This window comes from Erpetoichthys calabaricus, chromosome 8 (genome assembly GCF_900747795.2).
Source record: "Erpetoichthys calabaricus chromosome 8, fErpCal1.3, whole genome shotgun sequence".
Classification (NCBI taxonomy): Eukaryota; Metazoa; Chordata; class Cladistia; order Polypteriformes; family Polypteridae; genus Erpetoichthys; species Erpetoichthys calabaricus.
Window position 1 is genome coordinate 124120447 of NC_041401.2, and position 17985 is coordinate 124138431.

Consider the following 17985-nt stretch of genomic DNA (forward strand, 5'->3'; position numbering starts at 1 on the left):
TTTTATTTAATCCACGGGTTCTCTGCTGTTTTATTGTTCGTTTATTACGATTGTTATAGTTCTCTTTGTATACCACGTTGTCAGTTCAGCACTCCGGTTGTAATATGACCAAGCCGTGCAAGCTTACTGTTGAGAATGCAACGTATAGTTGTACAGGAGAAAAGCAATCTTGCCTCAAATCAATGGCAACCTTTTGTAGGTCTATGAACTTAATTTAAACTTTAGGTTAACATGGTGCTTTGTTTCCGAAGTACCTGCACTCATGAATATGTCTGTATGCGTCAGTCGCTCGCTTCTTATTGTTTCGCTGCCTTCTCAATTGTGTAATGAGTGATCACTCGCGCTGCGTTCAGTCAGTTCACGTGAGCCGCTCTCGTGTGATGTTGCGATGTCCACGGCTTTATTTAATGTTAGCTAAGACCCGGCACTTAAACGTTTCTCGCTACAGCAATTTTAACTCTGTTACAAAGTGATCCAAAGTCTCGTTCATACCTCGTGTCTTCTCATTAAACTTGTATGTCGCGAATATGGTATTGCAAACGGCAGCGGGAGTGTTTCTATAAACTTAATTTAAACTTACGGTTTACACCATGCTTTGTCTCCACAGTAGCAGAACTTATGAATATGCTTGTATGCGTCACTCGCTCACTTCTTATTGTTTCGCTGCCTTCTCAATTGTGTAATGAATGTTTTATTCAGCGCTCTTTGGGGCTCTTCCTTGTTTTCTACGTACTGCATTCGCAGTCACTTCACGTGATTACGTGGGAGGCGTGATGACACGATACGCAACTCCGCCTCCCACGGCCATCGAGCTGCAGTCTATTACAGTATATTTACAAAAAAGAGGTTCTAGTTATGACCATTACGCGTAGAATTTCGAAATGAAACCTGCCTAACTTTTGCAAGTAAGCTGTAAGGAATGAGCCTGCCAAATTTCAGCCTTCCACCTACACGGGAAGTTGGAGAATTAGTGATGAGTGAGTCAGTGAGTGAGTGAGTCAGTGAGGGCTTTGCCTTTTATTAGTATATATTAGGTACAGCTCATACCTGCATATAAACCCATTGTCCAGAGGTTGTCAGCCATCACCAGGACTGTGCAGGTATGGACAATTGAGGCTGAGGAGGCTCTGAAGGATGCCTTTGAAAACACTGACTGGGATATGTTTTGCAAGTCATACTGCCTGGACACTGAGGAACTGAGCCACTATGTCACAGACTACATTAAGTTGTGTGTAGATGACACAGTCCCCACAAAGACGACAGTGCACTGTTTTCCCAACACTACATCATGCATCACAAAAGAACTGAAAGCCCTAATGAATATAAAGAAGGGAGCCTTCAAGTCTAGAGAGAAGGATAAAAACAAAACAGGTGCAGTAAGAACTAAAGAACTACCTCTGTGAGGGGAAAGCTTACTACAGAGACAAACTTGAGCACAAGTTTCAACAAAACAACAAATTAAGTGTGGAATGGAATGAGCACTATCAACGGGTAAAAGCAAACTGTCAAACATGAAGAAAAAGGGAACAAAAATAGATCTAATGAAATGAACCAGTTCTTCAAGAGGTTTGACTTATTTATTGTCAGTCTAGTCCTCTCCAAAAACTGCTAGCTTCTGTGTGCAAGCTGAGGAGGTTCTGGAATCACAACTGCCATCTGTTCCCTACAAAACCTACAATAACATCACACCTATGGTTTCCAGCCCCAATCCACTTCCTGGACTGTGTCTTTGCTGATCAAGTGAGTAGAGAGCTGGGAAAACTCTGCATAAACAAGGCTTCAGAGCGGATGGAATCATCCCCAGGATGCTACACAACATGTTCCAGCCAGATCTGCGGGGTCCTTCAGCACCTGTTCTCCCTTTCCATGAATTTGCAGAAGGTTCCCCAGCTGTAGAAAACATCCTGTGGGGTTCCAGTACATAAGGGCATTCCAGCGAGCTCAAGGATTTCAGACCAGTTGCTCTTACTTCAAGCATCATCAAGACTTTTGAGAGGCTGGTGACCGCTGATTTCAGAACCTTTGGATCCTCTACAATTTGTCTATCAGGCACATATGGGTGTGGAGGATGCTCTCATCTATGTGCCCAACACAGCGTCCCACATGGAAAAGGCGGGCACAACAGTCAAGATCATGTTCTTTGAATTTTCTACTGCTTTTAACACTACTCTGTCTTGTTGACTGCAGTAAAAGCTCAAGACTTTGAATCTTAAAGCTTCCACTATCTCCTCAATCATGGACTACCTGGCCAACAGACGGCAGTTTGTGAGGCTGAAGGACTGTGTGTTAGAAATGGTGATGTGTAACACTGGATCACTTCAGGGAACAATCTTGTCTCCCTTCCTGTTCACCTTCTACACAACAGAATTCCACCACTTGCCATCTACAGAAATTTTCAAATTACTCATCCATCATAGGCTGCATTAATAATGGAGATGAGTCACAGTACAGGAAACGTGTGGAAAACTTTGTCTTGTGGACAACAACCTGCAACTCAACATCAGCAAGACAAAAGAACTGGTGGTGGACTTTTGACATGCCAAAGAAGCCTCTGAGGCCAGTCACCATCCAGGGAGAACACATGGAAAGTGGTGCAGGGCTACAAGTACCTGGTGGATTCACATAAAAAAAAAAAACTGGACTGGTCGGACAACAAAGAGCAACCTGTACTTGCTAAGGAGACTTTGGTCTTTGGATGAGTGTAACAAGCTCCTGGAAATGTTCTATCAGTCCACAGCAGCCAGTCTAGAGTTCTATGTTACCTTCTCCTGGGGAAGCAACTTGAGCATAAAGGAAGCACAATACCTGAAAAAACTTATCAACAAAGCCTGCTCCTTCATAGTGCAAACCCTGGACACACTGGAAGCTGTTGTGCAAAAGAGGATGGTGGCAAAATTGGGTGGCATCATGAAAAATCCCCTCCATCCTCTCCAGGCCGTGCTCCCTTTTTACTTATTTTTTTAATTTATCTATCTGTCTATCAATTGGATGGATGACCTTTCCTGTGAGTCTGTATTCTTTATGTTAGTGATTCTGTATGCATTTGAGTTTCTCCATGAGATTAATAAAATTTATCTAATTAACTTGTCCATCAATACTAAAAGAACCTTAGAAAGTGCCTTTCCTGGACACTTTTACACAGAAAAACAAATATAATCTGAAGACATACTGCCTATCAACAGTATCCAGACACATCTTTATACTTACACTGTGAGATCTCCTGTCAATCTGACCAAAGATAGCATTATATGCTTTAGTGAGGCAGCAAGTGGCAAATTCTGGCTACTCAATGTCCCCAGATGAGCAGCCTGGATGGCACTTATGTAACTTTCTGAAGGAATTGTATCATTGGCAAAGGCATTTCGCTGCAAAAAAGAAAAAAGAAAAAATCACCAGTATTATTATATGGATATTTTCCTACAGTGATAAAGGAAAAATGTCACACTTTGAAGGGGAGGGTGCACATACCCACGAACCAATGTTGGGAAACTCGTTGGTATGAATATTATTCCATGTTTCACATAGGGTCTGGACTGCAGAAGGAAGGTTCTGTACCACAACCTGACCTATACAAAGTCAGAGGAAAATGAGCATAATTTTTACAATTATTACTGCAAATGACTACACAAAGCCTAAACACTAACTATCCCCAAATATGGCTGCGACTTATAGGGCATATGAAGTAGATTAACTTGATGAGAACGCCTCCTATCTTTCTTTCAATTGACATTTCTTCAAATTCAGTCACATCCTATTCAACATTTATCATTCATTACACAGGCATGTTTTTAAATTCGTTTTACCTCCAGATACTGCAACCAGTGAGGTGTGCCACTTTGTGGGACTCTGTGACAACAACTGTCAGAATAATGTGTAAAACAGACTAACATTAGCCTGCACCAAAAAAATAAAAAATAAAGGAGTCTACAAATACATGAAATGTTGCGAAAGTAGAATTTTGCCATGCATGTCCTGGTGAATTAAAACTACAAATCTTTAGTGTCAATTATAGAGCTTGAAGGTTATGGGCTACAGCAGTGTTTTTCAACCAGTGGTGTGCCGTGAAAATAATAATGTAGCACAGCTGGGTCTGAACCTGAGAGGGAAAACCTCTTCAGGTGGTCGAAACCTGTCAGAGGAGAACAGGATTACCTGGAGGAGCTGGCATAAAAGCAGCTACGCGATCGCCATGTTGTACACACTGCACTCAAGAACACTTCAGACACATCTCCTGGCTACTTGAGTCCATCTTCCTGGGTGTGTGGTCACCTGCGAGTCTCACAGGACTGGCAGATAGTAGGCATACAAGTTGCCCGAGTCAGAGAGGGGCAGGCAAAGGGACAAAGAAGCTGGGAGATGCCGGAAAAATACTATTTTTACTGGCTTCTCTCGTAGTTCAGACCCTTTGGATAGTTGAGCATGCATATGAGAGATACAATGGGTTTGTGGTTAGTAAAATAGTGGTTGGGATGTTTTTGGTTACAAAAAAATGTGCCACCACAGAAAAAGGGATGGGAAACACTGGGCTTCAGATAATCTAGTTTGGATTTTATTTCATATGGCATATTTTAACTTCTACAAATAATGCAATACATAATAAATATGGAATTTACATATAGTTTAACAAAATACAAAAGGGTGAGTAGTTCAAGTTTTTGCTAATGGCAAATACAATGTTAAAATCTCTGTATTTTTTCATTGCTGACGTAAGTTTTTTTGTTTTGAAAGAAAACCATAAAGCCAAACTCTGTGAAACAGAGCACTGAAATAAAAAAAAATTCTAATGTTGTTTCATGTTGTTGCTAAATTACATTTGTTATTTACCCACCCAATGTGTTTGCTTTGCAGCGGGTTGATCCCATAGAAAGCACTGCAGCATAGGCTTGCAGCCTCGCATCTGTTGGTTTGTCTTCACTCGTATTTGGTAGATTCATTAGCAAGTAAGACCTAAAGAATTGTCCAGGAAAGGAGAAAAAAAAATTAAATCAGCATCTTTCCACTTGATTTCAGTTACAGAGTGCCATCTATAATATTTGTGACAAAGACATTTTTCCTTGATTTACACTGATGCTGCACAGTTTAAAATTACACAAAAGCAAACAATTCAGATGTGATTAAAGTGCACATTGAAGACTTTAAGGTAAGGGTGTTTGCAGACATTTCTTTCACACCATGTAGAAATGACAACACTTTTTCAACATGGTCCTTCCATTTCAGGACACCATAATGTCTGTGACATAGCAATAATAGGTACATTAAAACAGTCATATTCAGGTCTGTGTTGCATATTATTTGCATGCAACAACTGCTTGAAATCAGGGATTCAAGAATTTTTCATTTTTAGCTTTAAAAAACACGTTGCCTTAGTGATATGACTGGGATCATTATCTTTTTATAGGATGAAGTACCATCCAATGTCTTTGGACGCATTTACTGGAACTAGAGCAACTAAGATGTTTCTATACAACCCTGAATTAATTTTGCAACTGTGTTAGCAGTTACATCATCATAAAGATAAGTGGGCCAGTACTTTTACCAGCCATACATGAACAAACCATAACTCAATCACCTCCATGATTAGCAGATGAGGTAAATCTTGGGCAGTTCCTTTTTATCTCCACACTTTGCACTTGCTATCACACCGATACAAATTAATCTTTGTGTTGTCTGTCCACAAGACCCTTTCCCAGAATTCTGCATGCTCTTTTACGGACTTTTTGTGAATTGTAATCTGGCCCTCCAGTTTTTATGGTTAACTAGTGGTTTGCATCTTGCAGTGTGACCTCTGTTTCTGTTCATAAAGTCCTCTGTGGATAGTAGTCTCAGACACATACACATCTGTCTCCTAAAGACTGTTTCTAATCTATCGGAACATGTATTTGGGATTTTTTTTATTACTATAGTGAGGATTCTTCTGTCATCAGCAATGTAGGTCTTCCTTGACAGACAGCTGATTTAGGTAATTCTAAGGGTTTACCATTGTTTCTAATTGGTTTATTTTTCAGCCTCATAATGGCTTCCTCGACTTTCAATAACACAGCTCCTGTCGTCATGTTGAACAATAGCAGCTACAGAATCCAAAGGTAGTTTGTAGGTAGAAGCAAGTCTAGGTATCTCATGCCTGCACTAATGAAGTAATGAAAGACATGAGTAATCACAAACACCTGTGATGCCAATTGTCCCAAACATTATGATTTCATGAAATGGATAATATATAAAAAGTGCTGTCATTTCTACAAGTTGTGACTGAACTTTATTAAATACTCTTAAATTGAAGTCTGCAATGTGTACTTTAGTCAAGTCTGAATTGATTGATTTATAATTTTAAACTGTGGAGCAGACGGGTAAATCAAGGAAGAAAGTCTTTGTCTCAAACACTATGGAGGTAACTGATTATGCATCAAACAACATATCTGAAGAAAGTACTACAATATTATTGTAATTCTTTGAGTAAATACATCTCTCTGCTTTCACTAACTACAAGAGAAAAGGAAATCAAAAATCTCAGTCTAACACTGCAGAAGGACTAGTTGTTCACACATAAAAGTGGCAGATACACATGACTGACCAACCTGGCAAAAGATGCATATATGTCAATTAACTGCAGTGTTGCAGGAAGTAGGTTCTTTATGATCTCTGAGGATTTGTGATGGTCTGTCTCAGCAGCTACCTTGGTGAAGTGCTCATCCAGGGACACCTGCACCTTTGAAATGACTGCATCAAGAGTATAAATTGTCTGCAGGTTAGGCAGGCGATGTAGAGGAAGAATAGTATTGGTTTCAACACAACAGAAGGAGGAAATCTGCGGAAGAAATTTAACAGTATATATGCAGAACAGTACTGACATCATACATTGAAAAAAGCAACACAGTAAACAATCTTACTTGCTTGGCAATGTACTCCTCAGCCAAATCCACATCATATTTAACAGCACTACACCTATTTGATGCCAGAACCATCAAGGATGCAGCTTCATCAGATTTCATCCCTTGTTTTGCTAGATGTTCCTAAAAAATGCATAAAGAGATTTAAATTACTAGTAATGTTACACGCCACAAATAAGTACCCTGAAATTTTGTCTTCTCACCTTAACCCAGTCCACATAGGTGCTCACTCTCAGCCTAGAAGACCAACGCAATGTATGCAGGATGTCATATTCATTTAGCTCTGTGCTGCCAGAAGCCAGCTGACTAACATATGCCTTGGAAGGAGGAAGGACACCAAGTATCCTCCAGAGAATCAGGAAGTAATATTGCAGAGAGCAAGCCTCCTGAACCATAAAAAGGGATAGTCAAATAAGTAGCATTATCACAAAAACAGAACTGGAAAAATGTTACAAAGATAACATGGAGTGTAACAGACAGAAATTATCAAAGTAACTCCAACATCACATATGAAGTCTTAAGAACTGTGCCAAAGAATGAATGACAAAGAATTTGACCTATTGATCTTTAAAGAAATGAAGAGTAAAAGTATGGTCCTGAAAAACAAAATTGCCTATGAACAGCTTAGGCTACGAAGGGACATATTTACAGAAGACACTTCAAATGCAGGCTCCTGATGATGAATTCAGATATTCATTAATTAACCGCTTTATTTCTCTTGAATGATTATCTTCCACACACATGCACACAGTCACAACTTTGACCATACACTTCCCCGACAATTCCTCAATCAAAAAAACAGCTGTCTGCCATATTGGCAGAGATGTTAAATTATTAGTCATTTTATTTATATTGTATCCTAAAGTAAATTTTTATAAGCAGAAAAAGGGAAATTCAAATAATGCAATTTGTAACACAGGGGTTTGGAAAGAAAATCAAATATGCAGACCAAACTAACTGTTTTTGCATACCAGTGGAGTGATAGCTTTGGATTCCTCTCTTCTAATGGTATCAAACTGAGATCCAGCAGACAGTAGAGTGATCAAAGCAGAGTACAAGTGGTCATACTGAACTGCTCCATTAAAGAGAATGTGGAAAATCTGTCAAAGATACAAAGATGAAAAATTAGTGAGGAATCTACTTACAGACCTTTCTGGTTATACTACTCCAAATTCAAGTGATTAAAGGAGGAACAGAAAATGTGTTTTCAGTGACTCATAGGAATTTCACATTAAAGAATAAGAATGAAAAAAAAAAAATAGTATTGGTAAATGATAGACGATGACAATGATAAGAATGAAAGAAAAAGACTTCTAAGCAATAAGCTAGGCTGGGGCTAAACAATGTGCTCTCCTAAAATAAGAACAACATTTACAAACATATTTCATAATTTAAAAACACAATACACACTTAAAACTGAAGACTGCATCAGAAAAACACTCAAAAGCATTATCAAGATTACGGACGTGGCAAAAAAATACAAGGAGATATTACCTGGCAGTCTAAGCGACTTGCATCATCTTCAGATGGCTCTGGAGAGAGGACACAGTAGAATTTCGGCTGTGGAGTGGAATCTGCCAAATGAACATGTTATAAATATTCAGATGAAGAAGATTACATAACCTTACCTATCCTGTGAACAAGTGTTCTATAGTACACAGAAGAACAAAGCATTATGTTGGAACTATACAATGATTTTGTAACTTACCTGATGGACAGTGTTTTGTCCAGTTTTCTTCAACCTCTTTGAAGCCATGGTACAGTGGAGTTGTACTTCGACGACTACTCTCCTGACTTGAGGTCACTGACACTTGAGGTGGTGTCAGGAGATTATACTGTACCTGAAACAATAAAATCCACTTTTATGTCACTATCTCTATCATGAATGGTTACCAACCTCTTACAAGACTACTTTAGTCTCACTCAGCAATGCAGGTTTCATTATGATCTACCCTTTTGATTCACTCCGTCAGAAACTTCAAAAATCCTCAACCAAGCATTCTAAGACAAAATTTCATCCACTCTATATACAAAAGCGTAAAGAGGTATAATTTCAATCTTGATTTTACTTAATTACACTCAGTATACAAGGTACTATGCTATTTGAAAACATTAATATCTTAAATTGGGCAGAAAGCCATCAAAATTTGATCTGATACTGACACTGATATTCCATCCATCCATCCATTTTCCAACCCGCTGAATCCGAACACAGGGTCACGGGGGTCTGCTGGAGCCAATCCCAGCCAACACAGGGCACAAGGCAGGAACCAATCCCGGGTAGGGTGCCAACCCACCGCAGGACACTGATATTATTAAAGTTAATTAATAAAATAAAAATATTCTGCAAACAGGATTCTTTTGACATCAGTGCCCATGTACCAGTGGTTGTGAAAATTACAATATGTAAACAAAATATACATAACTTAACCACCAATCAAAATCAGCGCCAAGACAAATTTAGCAGGGGATCACTGGATTTTCATGGGAGAGCCAATGCGTGATTCCACCATAAATAAAGCCCACATTGTTTTTGATGCAATGCCTGAGAGAGTGCGTAAGAAAGATTGCAGAAAACAGAACTTCATCCTGTATTCTTGAGCAAGGGACAGCTGGAGTTATTGCTTTTGATTTGCTTTTTCAATACCAAATACTTAACTGTGCTGCATTGTGGGTTGCCTTCTCTGTATTTTTGACATTGGTGGGTAAAACTTACTCACAGCTATTGAGATATTGAAAAAGATTGTTGGGGGTAAGAAGCTGTTGTCATGTTCATACTAATACATTTCTAAAATCAGTCTCAATTATTCACATCTACAGCCGATAGAAACAATATATTTAAGTTTTCATCTTATACTTATGCCTATGTGGTCTATTTTACAAAGTTTTACCTTCATACTTTACCTGTTCAAAGAGATACAATGGAGGCTTGGAATACTGGTGAAGCATGTATTCAAAAACCAGCAGTAGCCGTGCTAAATTGAGAGGCACAACCTGCAGCTGAGTGTCCGAATGAGCCACCACCTCTGATATGGCCTGTGTACACATAGTGATCACAGCATGACGGCCCTTTTCAGAAAAGTTGTGGAAGATCAGAAGCAATAGCTGCAGGTGCTCCACATTCAGGTCTTCATTATCTCCAGGAAGAGCTCCTTGTAGGGCATGCTGCTTTAGAGTTCCAACAAATCTACAAAGACATTACAAAACAAATTGTTTACTGTAATAGATAAACAGAATCCCCTTCCTTGCCTATGATCTGTTCTACTAACTACACATACAAGTGCATTTGTCAGCTTACCTCTCCCACACCTTCATGCACTCTGGTACATCTTCTGTATGGGTGCTAGCTTTATGCTGCCAGAGTAGCAGTAGTCTAGAAAGCACAGAGAGACTTTGAGGATGAATGTACATTGGCCAGGGCCCTTCGGAAAATGGAGCAATCCCCAACTGCTGCAGCAGAGTGCTCTGAAGAAAAGAAATTTAAAATTACATAATATACAAACAGTTGAAGTTACAATGTAGATAAAAGAAGCTTAAACTCACTTGGAGTGTAGGTGAGGGTAAGTCAGACGTTACTAGAGAGTGGTTGAAATGATACAATGCAGCTGCAAACTCATCATCAGATGACCCTATAATGAAACCAAAACATTACACAAGAATGCATAATATAGGAATTCTGGGTACTTCAAACATATAAGGAAACATGTGCTTAGAGCAGAAAATGATAAACATGAATTAAAACTGCAATCATTTCCATGATCAGTGGGTGAAAGTTGAAGAATAATTGCCTTCGTGACCTCATTCCCACCAACCCTATTTTAACGTGCTTACAAAAAAAATTCTGTTGCCTACAAAGCCGAGTTAATAAAACCTCTTAGGAAATTCTGAAGCAGAAGTGTAGCAAAACTAACCAGAAAAATACCCATGATGCACAGCCACTTGACTATGTGCACTGAGCCAATTAACCAATTGCTGTTTAAAATAAAAAACATACCTTTGGCATCTCTGTCAACATCTTTGATGATGCTGGCTAGCATGGCCATATGTTGCTCTGTGATTGATACACTCAGATAGTTTCGAATAAAATTATTCCTGGATTTTAGCATTGATGTGGTGATAAAATTCAGAATGCTGGAAGCTAAACTTAAAAACTGCAAAATACAATTATACAGTAATTACATCTGATGAAAATTTTCACCTGCTAAGAAATACTGCACATTAACTTACTAAAATGTAATGCATCTCACCAGCTCAGGGTCCTTTCGGCTAGCCAGGAGGTTACCATTTTCCCCAGCACTCTGCTTGCTTGGACTTTTGAGCCTTGGGGATGTTTCCAAAGGGGGTGGCGGAGGAGGAGGAGGAGGTGCCACCTTCTCCTTACTTGGAGAAATGGTCTCTTCAAACCACAAACCAAGAATAGGTTCACTGTCATCATCTAAAAGATGAATAAGTAAGTAAAACTCATCTTAAAAATGAACTGATAAGCACAGAAATTGGTCCTTCCCAAAAATAAAAAGCAGAAGCAGTGGAAACTCCACACTTTTTCGACTTGAAATATACCAAATACATACTATAATCCAATGCACGGTTGTGGAAATTGCTAGCTGGAAATGCATTACTATCTTTTTGAAGCCTTCTTCTGCTTTGAAGGTATCAATTAATTTTCAGATCTTCGGTAAGCCCATAGTTGCTGAGTGATGCACAATGTTTCAAGCACCAAATAATTTATTAGGCTCTGACTAATGACTTAACAGGTTTTGAGACCTTAAAACTGGAAAGGTGCTCAAACTTGCAAAATCTACAATTTTTTCTTGCACAATTACAATTTATTTGAAATAACATTTTCATAAAATACCAAAGTTTTAGCTTATTTGCTGTCAAAGTTGTATTTACTATCATTTTTACTTTATATGCCAATAAAATATGTAATTTGGCCAAAGGTGTACAAACCTTGCATGGAACTATATTCCCATGAAAACTAGCCTTCCAAAAAATGGCATTTACCTTGACTGCTGTCTTCTTCTGTACTACTAAAATCATCTTCATAGTATGTGTTAGAGTCTGTCGAGGCACTAGCATCACTACTAACAGAGCCCTTCCTTTGGCGCTGAAGGACACAAGCCTAAAACAGAATTCCATACATATGACTTAAGTTATCCAACATACTTTATAGCCATTTTGCTCCAATGGTATTATCAGGTTACCTTTCTGTAAGAGGTAGACAGCAATGTAAACAGCAAGTTTGTGAGTGGGACAGAGTCAATAAGTCTCTGAACTCGCTGAATAGAGGTGCTCTGGGCCATAATGTTCAGTTCAGCAGGAGGGCCATCTCTGTCCCAACCCTGGATTTAAAAAAAAAAAAAACTCCAAATAAACAAAAATTTCTATTTATAGGCACCAAGGGCCATCCAAATGCAAGAGATGTGAAGATATAGCATGAACTATGTCAGCACTAAAGGGAAATTTCCTCAGCATATTTTGTACTTGTTACATTACACATATAACCATAAAAAGAATCAGAATCTTTGGGTGGTAAATATACACCATTCAAATTTTGTTCAAGTTTAATCAGTTGCAATGCAAAGAATGACCTTAAATGGTGAAAGGGTAAGCAGTAAACTAAAGTCTTGCAAGGTGAAGCAATCAATTTGCACAGATGCCCCAACTCCTGTTGATTACCAAAAAACCCTCTGTCTTTCTTAAAGCAGAGTTGGAACACACTGTTATTAAAATGCAATTAACAAATGAAATGAGACAGAGGACTATTACCCTTAGAACTATAACCAGCATTATTTTTGCCAAAAAAAAAAAATTAAACCGTAACTGAGTACGGTGTCCTACACAATCCAAAGGCAATTGGAAACTGGAAAAAACTCTTGGCAGGAAGAGATCTGGCATTTTCTGAGGGTCACCAGCTTGTGTGATAGGCGCCTCATAGCATAACAGCTTCAAGCACAGCTTAACGGTGGTCGAAAAAAAACAACTCTCAGTTTCTACTGTGAAGAGGAGGCTTTGTCCAGCCTGCAATAGTCCATAGCCAGTATTAGCCAGTATTTCAAGGCCCCATTTTGTCCTTTAAGGAATGACTTTCTTACTGACACTCTCCCTGTCAAACTTGCAGCACAAAGTCCCTCTTCACAGTAGAAGCGGAGATGTGCTTTGTTCGACCACAGTGCTTAAACCTGTGGTGGTGTTGTGACGTGCCTATCATTTAAACTGGTGACTCTCATAAACTTGTCTTTTGACTAGGTTGTGACTTTTGGTCTAACAGATGTCTTCCTATCAGAGTTTTTTCCACTTTCCAATTGTCTTCGGATTGTGTAGGACACCTTACTCACTGACACTTTCATTTAGAGAAACTGCAAAAATAAACAAATAAATAAAAAGGCCTAAGGGTAACAATGCTCTTGCCTCATTTCAATGTTAATTGCCATTTTCTTGCCATTATCAATGGAATATTGTCCAAGTAGTACTTCAGAAGGTGTAGTAACAGTGTGTTCCAACTCTGCTTTAAGACAGACAGAGGGTTTTTAAGTAATAAACAAAAGTTGGGACACCTGTGCAAAATGTTTGCTTCAACTTGCAAGACTTAATTTACTTTAATTGCTGCAGAACATCTGTAGGTTGTAACCTATTAGTTGCTCCTTGAAGAAGGTCCATTTGAAATATTCCGATATTCCTTTAAGTTTTTGCTAACCTATACAATAAATTTAAACCTTTAAAATTTTACATTTGAATTAAAATTCAACTGATTAAATATGAAGAAAAGCTGAGGTGTTCCAAAACTTTTGACTGGTACTGTATAGTGTAAATAGAGTCTTCAGTGAAATGGTATGGTTCCTTTAAAACAGAACATGCTGGGGGAAAATAAACATGTTTCATAAAGAGAGCACTTCATACTCCACCTAAGCTTCAAACTGACCCTATGAAGTGCTTCAACTTGCAAATCCTGGAAGAGTGATGTGAGTAACTTGATTGAATGGTTTGCCAGAACAACAGCAAGAACCCCAAATCCTTGATGTCTGTTGGAAACAAATACATTTTCACCATATAAAAATGTGAGATGAAATATGGAGTCAGTGAAGACAAAACTTCTGTGCTTTAGGATTATTAAAATAGCAATAAAAATAAAATTAAGTTTCCAGCTAGCAGACAAAATAAAAAAACTAAAATATAAACACTGTCAAATCAGGCATATACAGTATTTACATTTGAACATTCATATTAAGGTATATATTTAAATATATTCAAATGTAGATTAAATACCCTGGGCTACTTATACAGTGCATTTGTACCATTTATGTTTTTAAGATATTTTACTATCAGTATTATTAAGGTGTTACTCTGTAAAGCATTAAGCATGAAAACTACAGAAAGGAGAACAGAGCATGCTTCAGACTGTCTCAATCAGTAAACCATAAGAAACCCACACAACCACTTACTGATTGCTCATACATGTTAAAGAAATACAGTAACTACGTTTATTTCATCTGTTTTTACCTAAACTGATTAACAGTGAGTCTTTATAAAGTTTACAAATGGATCAACTGAAATTGCTAAATGTTGCATTGTCAGAATAGTCAAGCAATTCCTCATTATCATCATTTAATTAGCAGACATGTTTAAAAGAGGCAATATTCACTTAACTTAGTTTTCTTTAAAACACAAATAAAATCTGTAATGAATACAGAACACAGTTTTAAAATACAAAACAAAATAGCGTAGATGTAGTTTGTTGTACAAGGAGATGAAAAGAAACAGTCTTAAAAACAAAAAAAAACAAAGCTATTGGAAGATGACATGCTGGGTCCGACTTCATACTTTAACGCAGGATATTAGAATAAGAAACTAAACTAATTACTCTTTCCTCCAATATTTTTTATTTGGTAGTAAAGTTGTAATAAAAATAACCTGATTTTTTTATTATTTATTGTCATTAATTTGAGGCAAAGTGTGTCAAGTTAGTAGCCAACTATAACTGCCAATGTTGGCCACAAATAACTAAAACAAGCATTGTCAACACTGAAAAAACAATTTAATAATGATATTTGTTAAAACAAAGAAAATGAGAAAATATGCCAGCTTCTACTTGATATAATAAAATATTTAACAGTTGTAGCATAAAACATTAAATAATGGATCTCTGGTTCAAGAATTACTTTCATGATGGTAAATGATTGTTTAAAAACTGCTATAGTATAACTATAGATTGAAGAAAAGCACCACAGTGTAGAAAAAACAATCCCAAAATGTACAGTGAAGTACAAGGCTGTCCATTTTACTAATGAAGATACAAGCTAACCATTCAAAAACACAAATGGATAATCCTGGAAGTCATGTGCAATAACACATGTGTCAAATACTACAACATTGCATAGCACATGTGGAGTTATATTGTTAAATGGTAAATCAAATAATTGCTAATTTTAATTTGTCAGTTTTGCCTTCAAGTAAGATTTAAGTACATTATCAAAGTTATAAAAAATTATATTTATACAGAACTTTTGCCAGTTGGCAAATCTAAGTTCTATTGAAACAGAAGTAGAATGAACACATAAAACATAAAAAAATAACACTGTAGTTTTTAACTTGTAGGAATTTAAAAGACTCTTCCAGTATAAACTTCAGTTTCTCCTAGTAATAACGAGTTTGTCTAGCATCCAAAGCTTCTGACAGTAGAAAAGTTTGCAGTTAGTGTTCCTTATGAGAAAAAAAAAATCCAACATCTATACTGTACAAACAAGTCTGATGATCAAATGAGCAAACCATAGAGATACTGGGGACAAAATTTTTATTTTACTGCCATTAATAGTACACACTATGGAAAGGCATTGTTTAATTACAAAAACTGCTTGTTCAAGTCATGACAAAGTTCTTTACAAATAAATGTTCCTGAAATTCTCTTCAACCAAGTCAACTTTCAAAACACAACTACACAATACAACCCTTAAACAAAAGAAACACTAGTGGGTTAAGCAAACTGCTTAGAGACTGACAGCAAATTAGTAATGGCGCAAACATCTCTCTAAAAGGTGAGAGACTCAAAATCATTAAGTGAAGTACATGGGAATAACAGTAGTACACCTGCTTCTTATTCAAACATAATTCTGTGTCAAGGCTACTAAATAAAATGTTTCCTATTGAAAATTACCATAACTAGAATTTAGATCCTTCTTTCAGTGTTTGGGATTTGACCTTATGTTTATCTAGCTTTCCAAAAACCTATAGTATTTAGAATGTACTAAATACAGGCTTTATGCTTACTCTAGCTATACTGTATATAGTGCACTCAAGTATTATGATTATAAACTAGATGTTCTGCCAAGTTTCTCCTGGAAGAGTGAAAAAAATGTACATTACATGAATAAAATAAAAAGCACATCTGACACTTATGACCTTACCTTCACATTAAAATGATATAAGTAGCACCTATACTAAAATTGGAAAGATTAAAGGAAGAGTAGCATGATACCTGGTACAAGGATGATGCACAAATTTGTGAAGTGATACACATTTTTTTTCCAAACAGAAAATATATCCACATGCAGACAATATGGCTCTCTAAATATCAGACACACAATTACCATTCGTCTTAAACATGTTAAAGAGAAGTCATAAAATTTCTGGATTAAAAGTGTGCTCTTCTCAGTGAACTCTCTAGCACATCCAACCAGATTAGATAGCAATTTATTCATAATATCAAAACAGATTAAATACAGTGCATCCGGAAAGTATTCACAGCACATCACTTTTTCCACATTTTGTTATGTTACAGCCTTATTCCAAAATGGATTCAATTCATTTTTTTCCTCAGAATTCTACACATAATACCCCATAATGACAACGTGAAAAAAGTTTACTTGAGGTTTTTGCAAATTTATTAAAAATAAAAAAAAATAAGAAATCACATGTACATAAGTATTCACAGCCTTTGCTCAATACTTTGTCGATGCACCTTTGGCAGCAATTACAACCTCCAGTCTTTTTGAATATGATGCCACAAGCTTGGCACACCTATCCTTGGCCAGTTTCACCCATTCCTCTTTGCAGCACCTCTCAAGCTCCATCGGGTTGGATGGGAAGCGTCGGTGCACAGCCATTTTAAGATCTCTCCAGAAATGTTTAATCGATTCAAGTCTGGGCTCTGGCTGGGCCACTCAAGGACATTCACAGAGTTGTTCTGAAGCCACTCCTTTGATATCTTGGCTGTGTGCTTAGAGTCGTTGTCCTGCTGAAAGATGAACCGTCGCCCCAGTCTGAGGTCAAGAGCGCTCTGATGCAGGTTTTCATCCAGGATGTCTCTGTACATTGCTGCAGTCATCTTTCCCTTTATCCTGACTAGTCTCCCAGTCCCTGCCACTGAAAAACATCACCACAGCATGATGCTGCCACCACCATGCTTCACTGTAGGGATGGTATTGGATGAGCGGTGCCTGGTTTCCTCCAAACGTGACGCCTGGCATTCACACCAAAGAGTTCAATCTTTGTCTCATCAGACCAGAGAATTTTCTTTCTCATGGTCGGAGAGTCCTTCAGGTGCCTTTTGGCAAACTCCAGGCGGGCTGCCATGTGCCTCTTACTAAGGAGTGGCTTCCGTCTGACCACTCTACCATACAGGCCTGATTGGTGGATTGCTGCAGAGATGGTTGTCCTTCTGGAAGGTTCTCCTCTCTCCACAGAGGACCTCTGACAGAGTGACCATCGGGTTCTTGGTCACCTCCCTGACTAAGGCCCTTTTCCCCCCGATTGCTCAGTTTAGATGGCTGGCCGGCCAGCTCTAGGAAGAGTCCTGGTGGTTTCGAACTTCTTCCACTTACGGATGATGGAGGCCACTGTGCTCATTGGGACCTTCAAAAGCAGCAGAAATTTTTCTGTAACCTTCCCCAGATTTGTGCCTCGAGACAATCCTGTCTCGGAGGTCTACACACAATTCCTTTGACTTCATGCTTGGTTTGTGCTCTGACATGAACTGTCAACTGTGGGACCTTATATAGACTGGTGTGTGCCTTTCCAAATCATGTCCAATCAACTGAATTTACCACAGATGGACTCCAATGAAGCTGCAGAAACATCTCAAGGATGATCAGGGGAAACAGGATGC

The 17985-nt window shown here is 38.0% G+C and overlaps 1 protein-coding gene and 1 non-coding gene across 2 annotated transcripts in view; one reads left to right on the plus strand and one right to left on the minus strand.

The window, feature by feature from the left end:
- ubr4 (ubiquitin protein ligase E3 component n-recognin 4) overlaps positions 1–17985 on the minus strand; it is a 188233-nt gene that overhangs the window by 163000 nt on the left and 7248 nt on the right. The window contains 17 exon segments of the mRNA XM_028807429.2: positions 3208–3365; positions 3469–3566; positions 4829–4947; positions 6573–6802; positions 6885–7007; positions 7088–7270; positions 7856–7984; positions 8379–8458; positions 8593–8725; positions 9789–10071; positions 10183–10349; positions 10428–10513; positions 10879–11035; positions 11132–11319; positions 11889–12006; positions 12089–12226; positions 13807–13906. Of these exon segments, the coding sequence (XP_028663262.2) occupies positions 3208–3365; positions 3469–3566; positions 4829–4947; positions 6573–6802; positions 6885–7007; positions 7088–7270; positions 7856–7984; positions 8379–8458; positions 8593–8725; positions 9789–10071; positions 10183–10349; positions 10428–10513; positions 10879–11035; positions 11132–11319; positions 11889–12006; positions 12089–12226; positions 13807–13906 (2490 nt within the window).
- On the plus strand, positions 16298–16402 carry LOC114656816 (U6 spliceosomal RNA). The gene has a single exon (XR_003717105.1). It is a non-coding gene; the product is annotated as a U6 spliceosomal RNA (small nuclear RNA).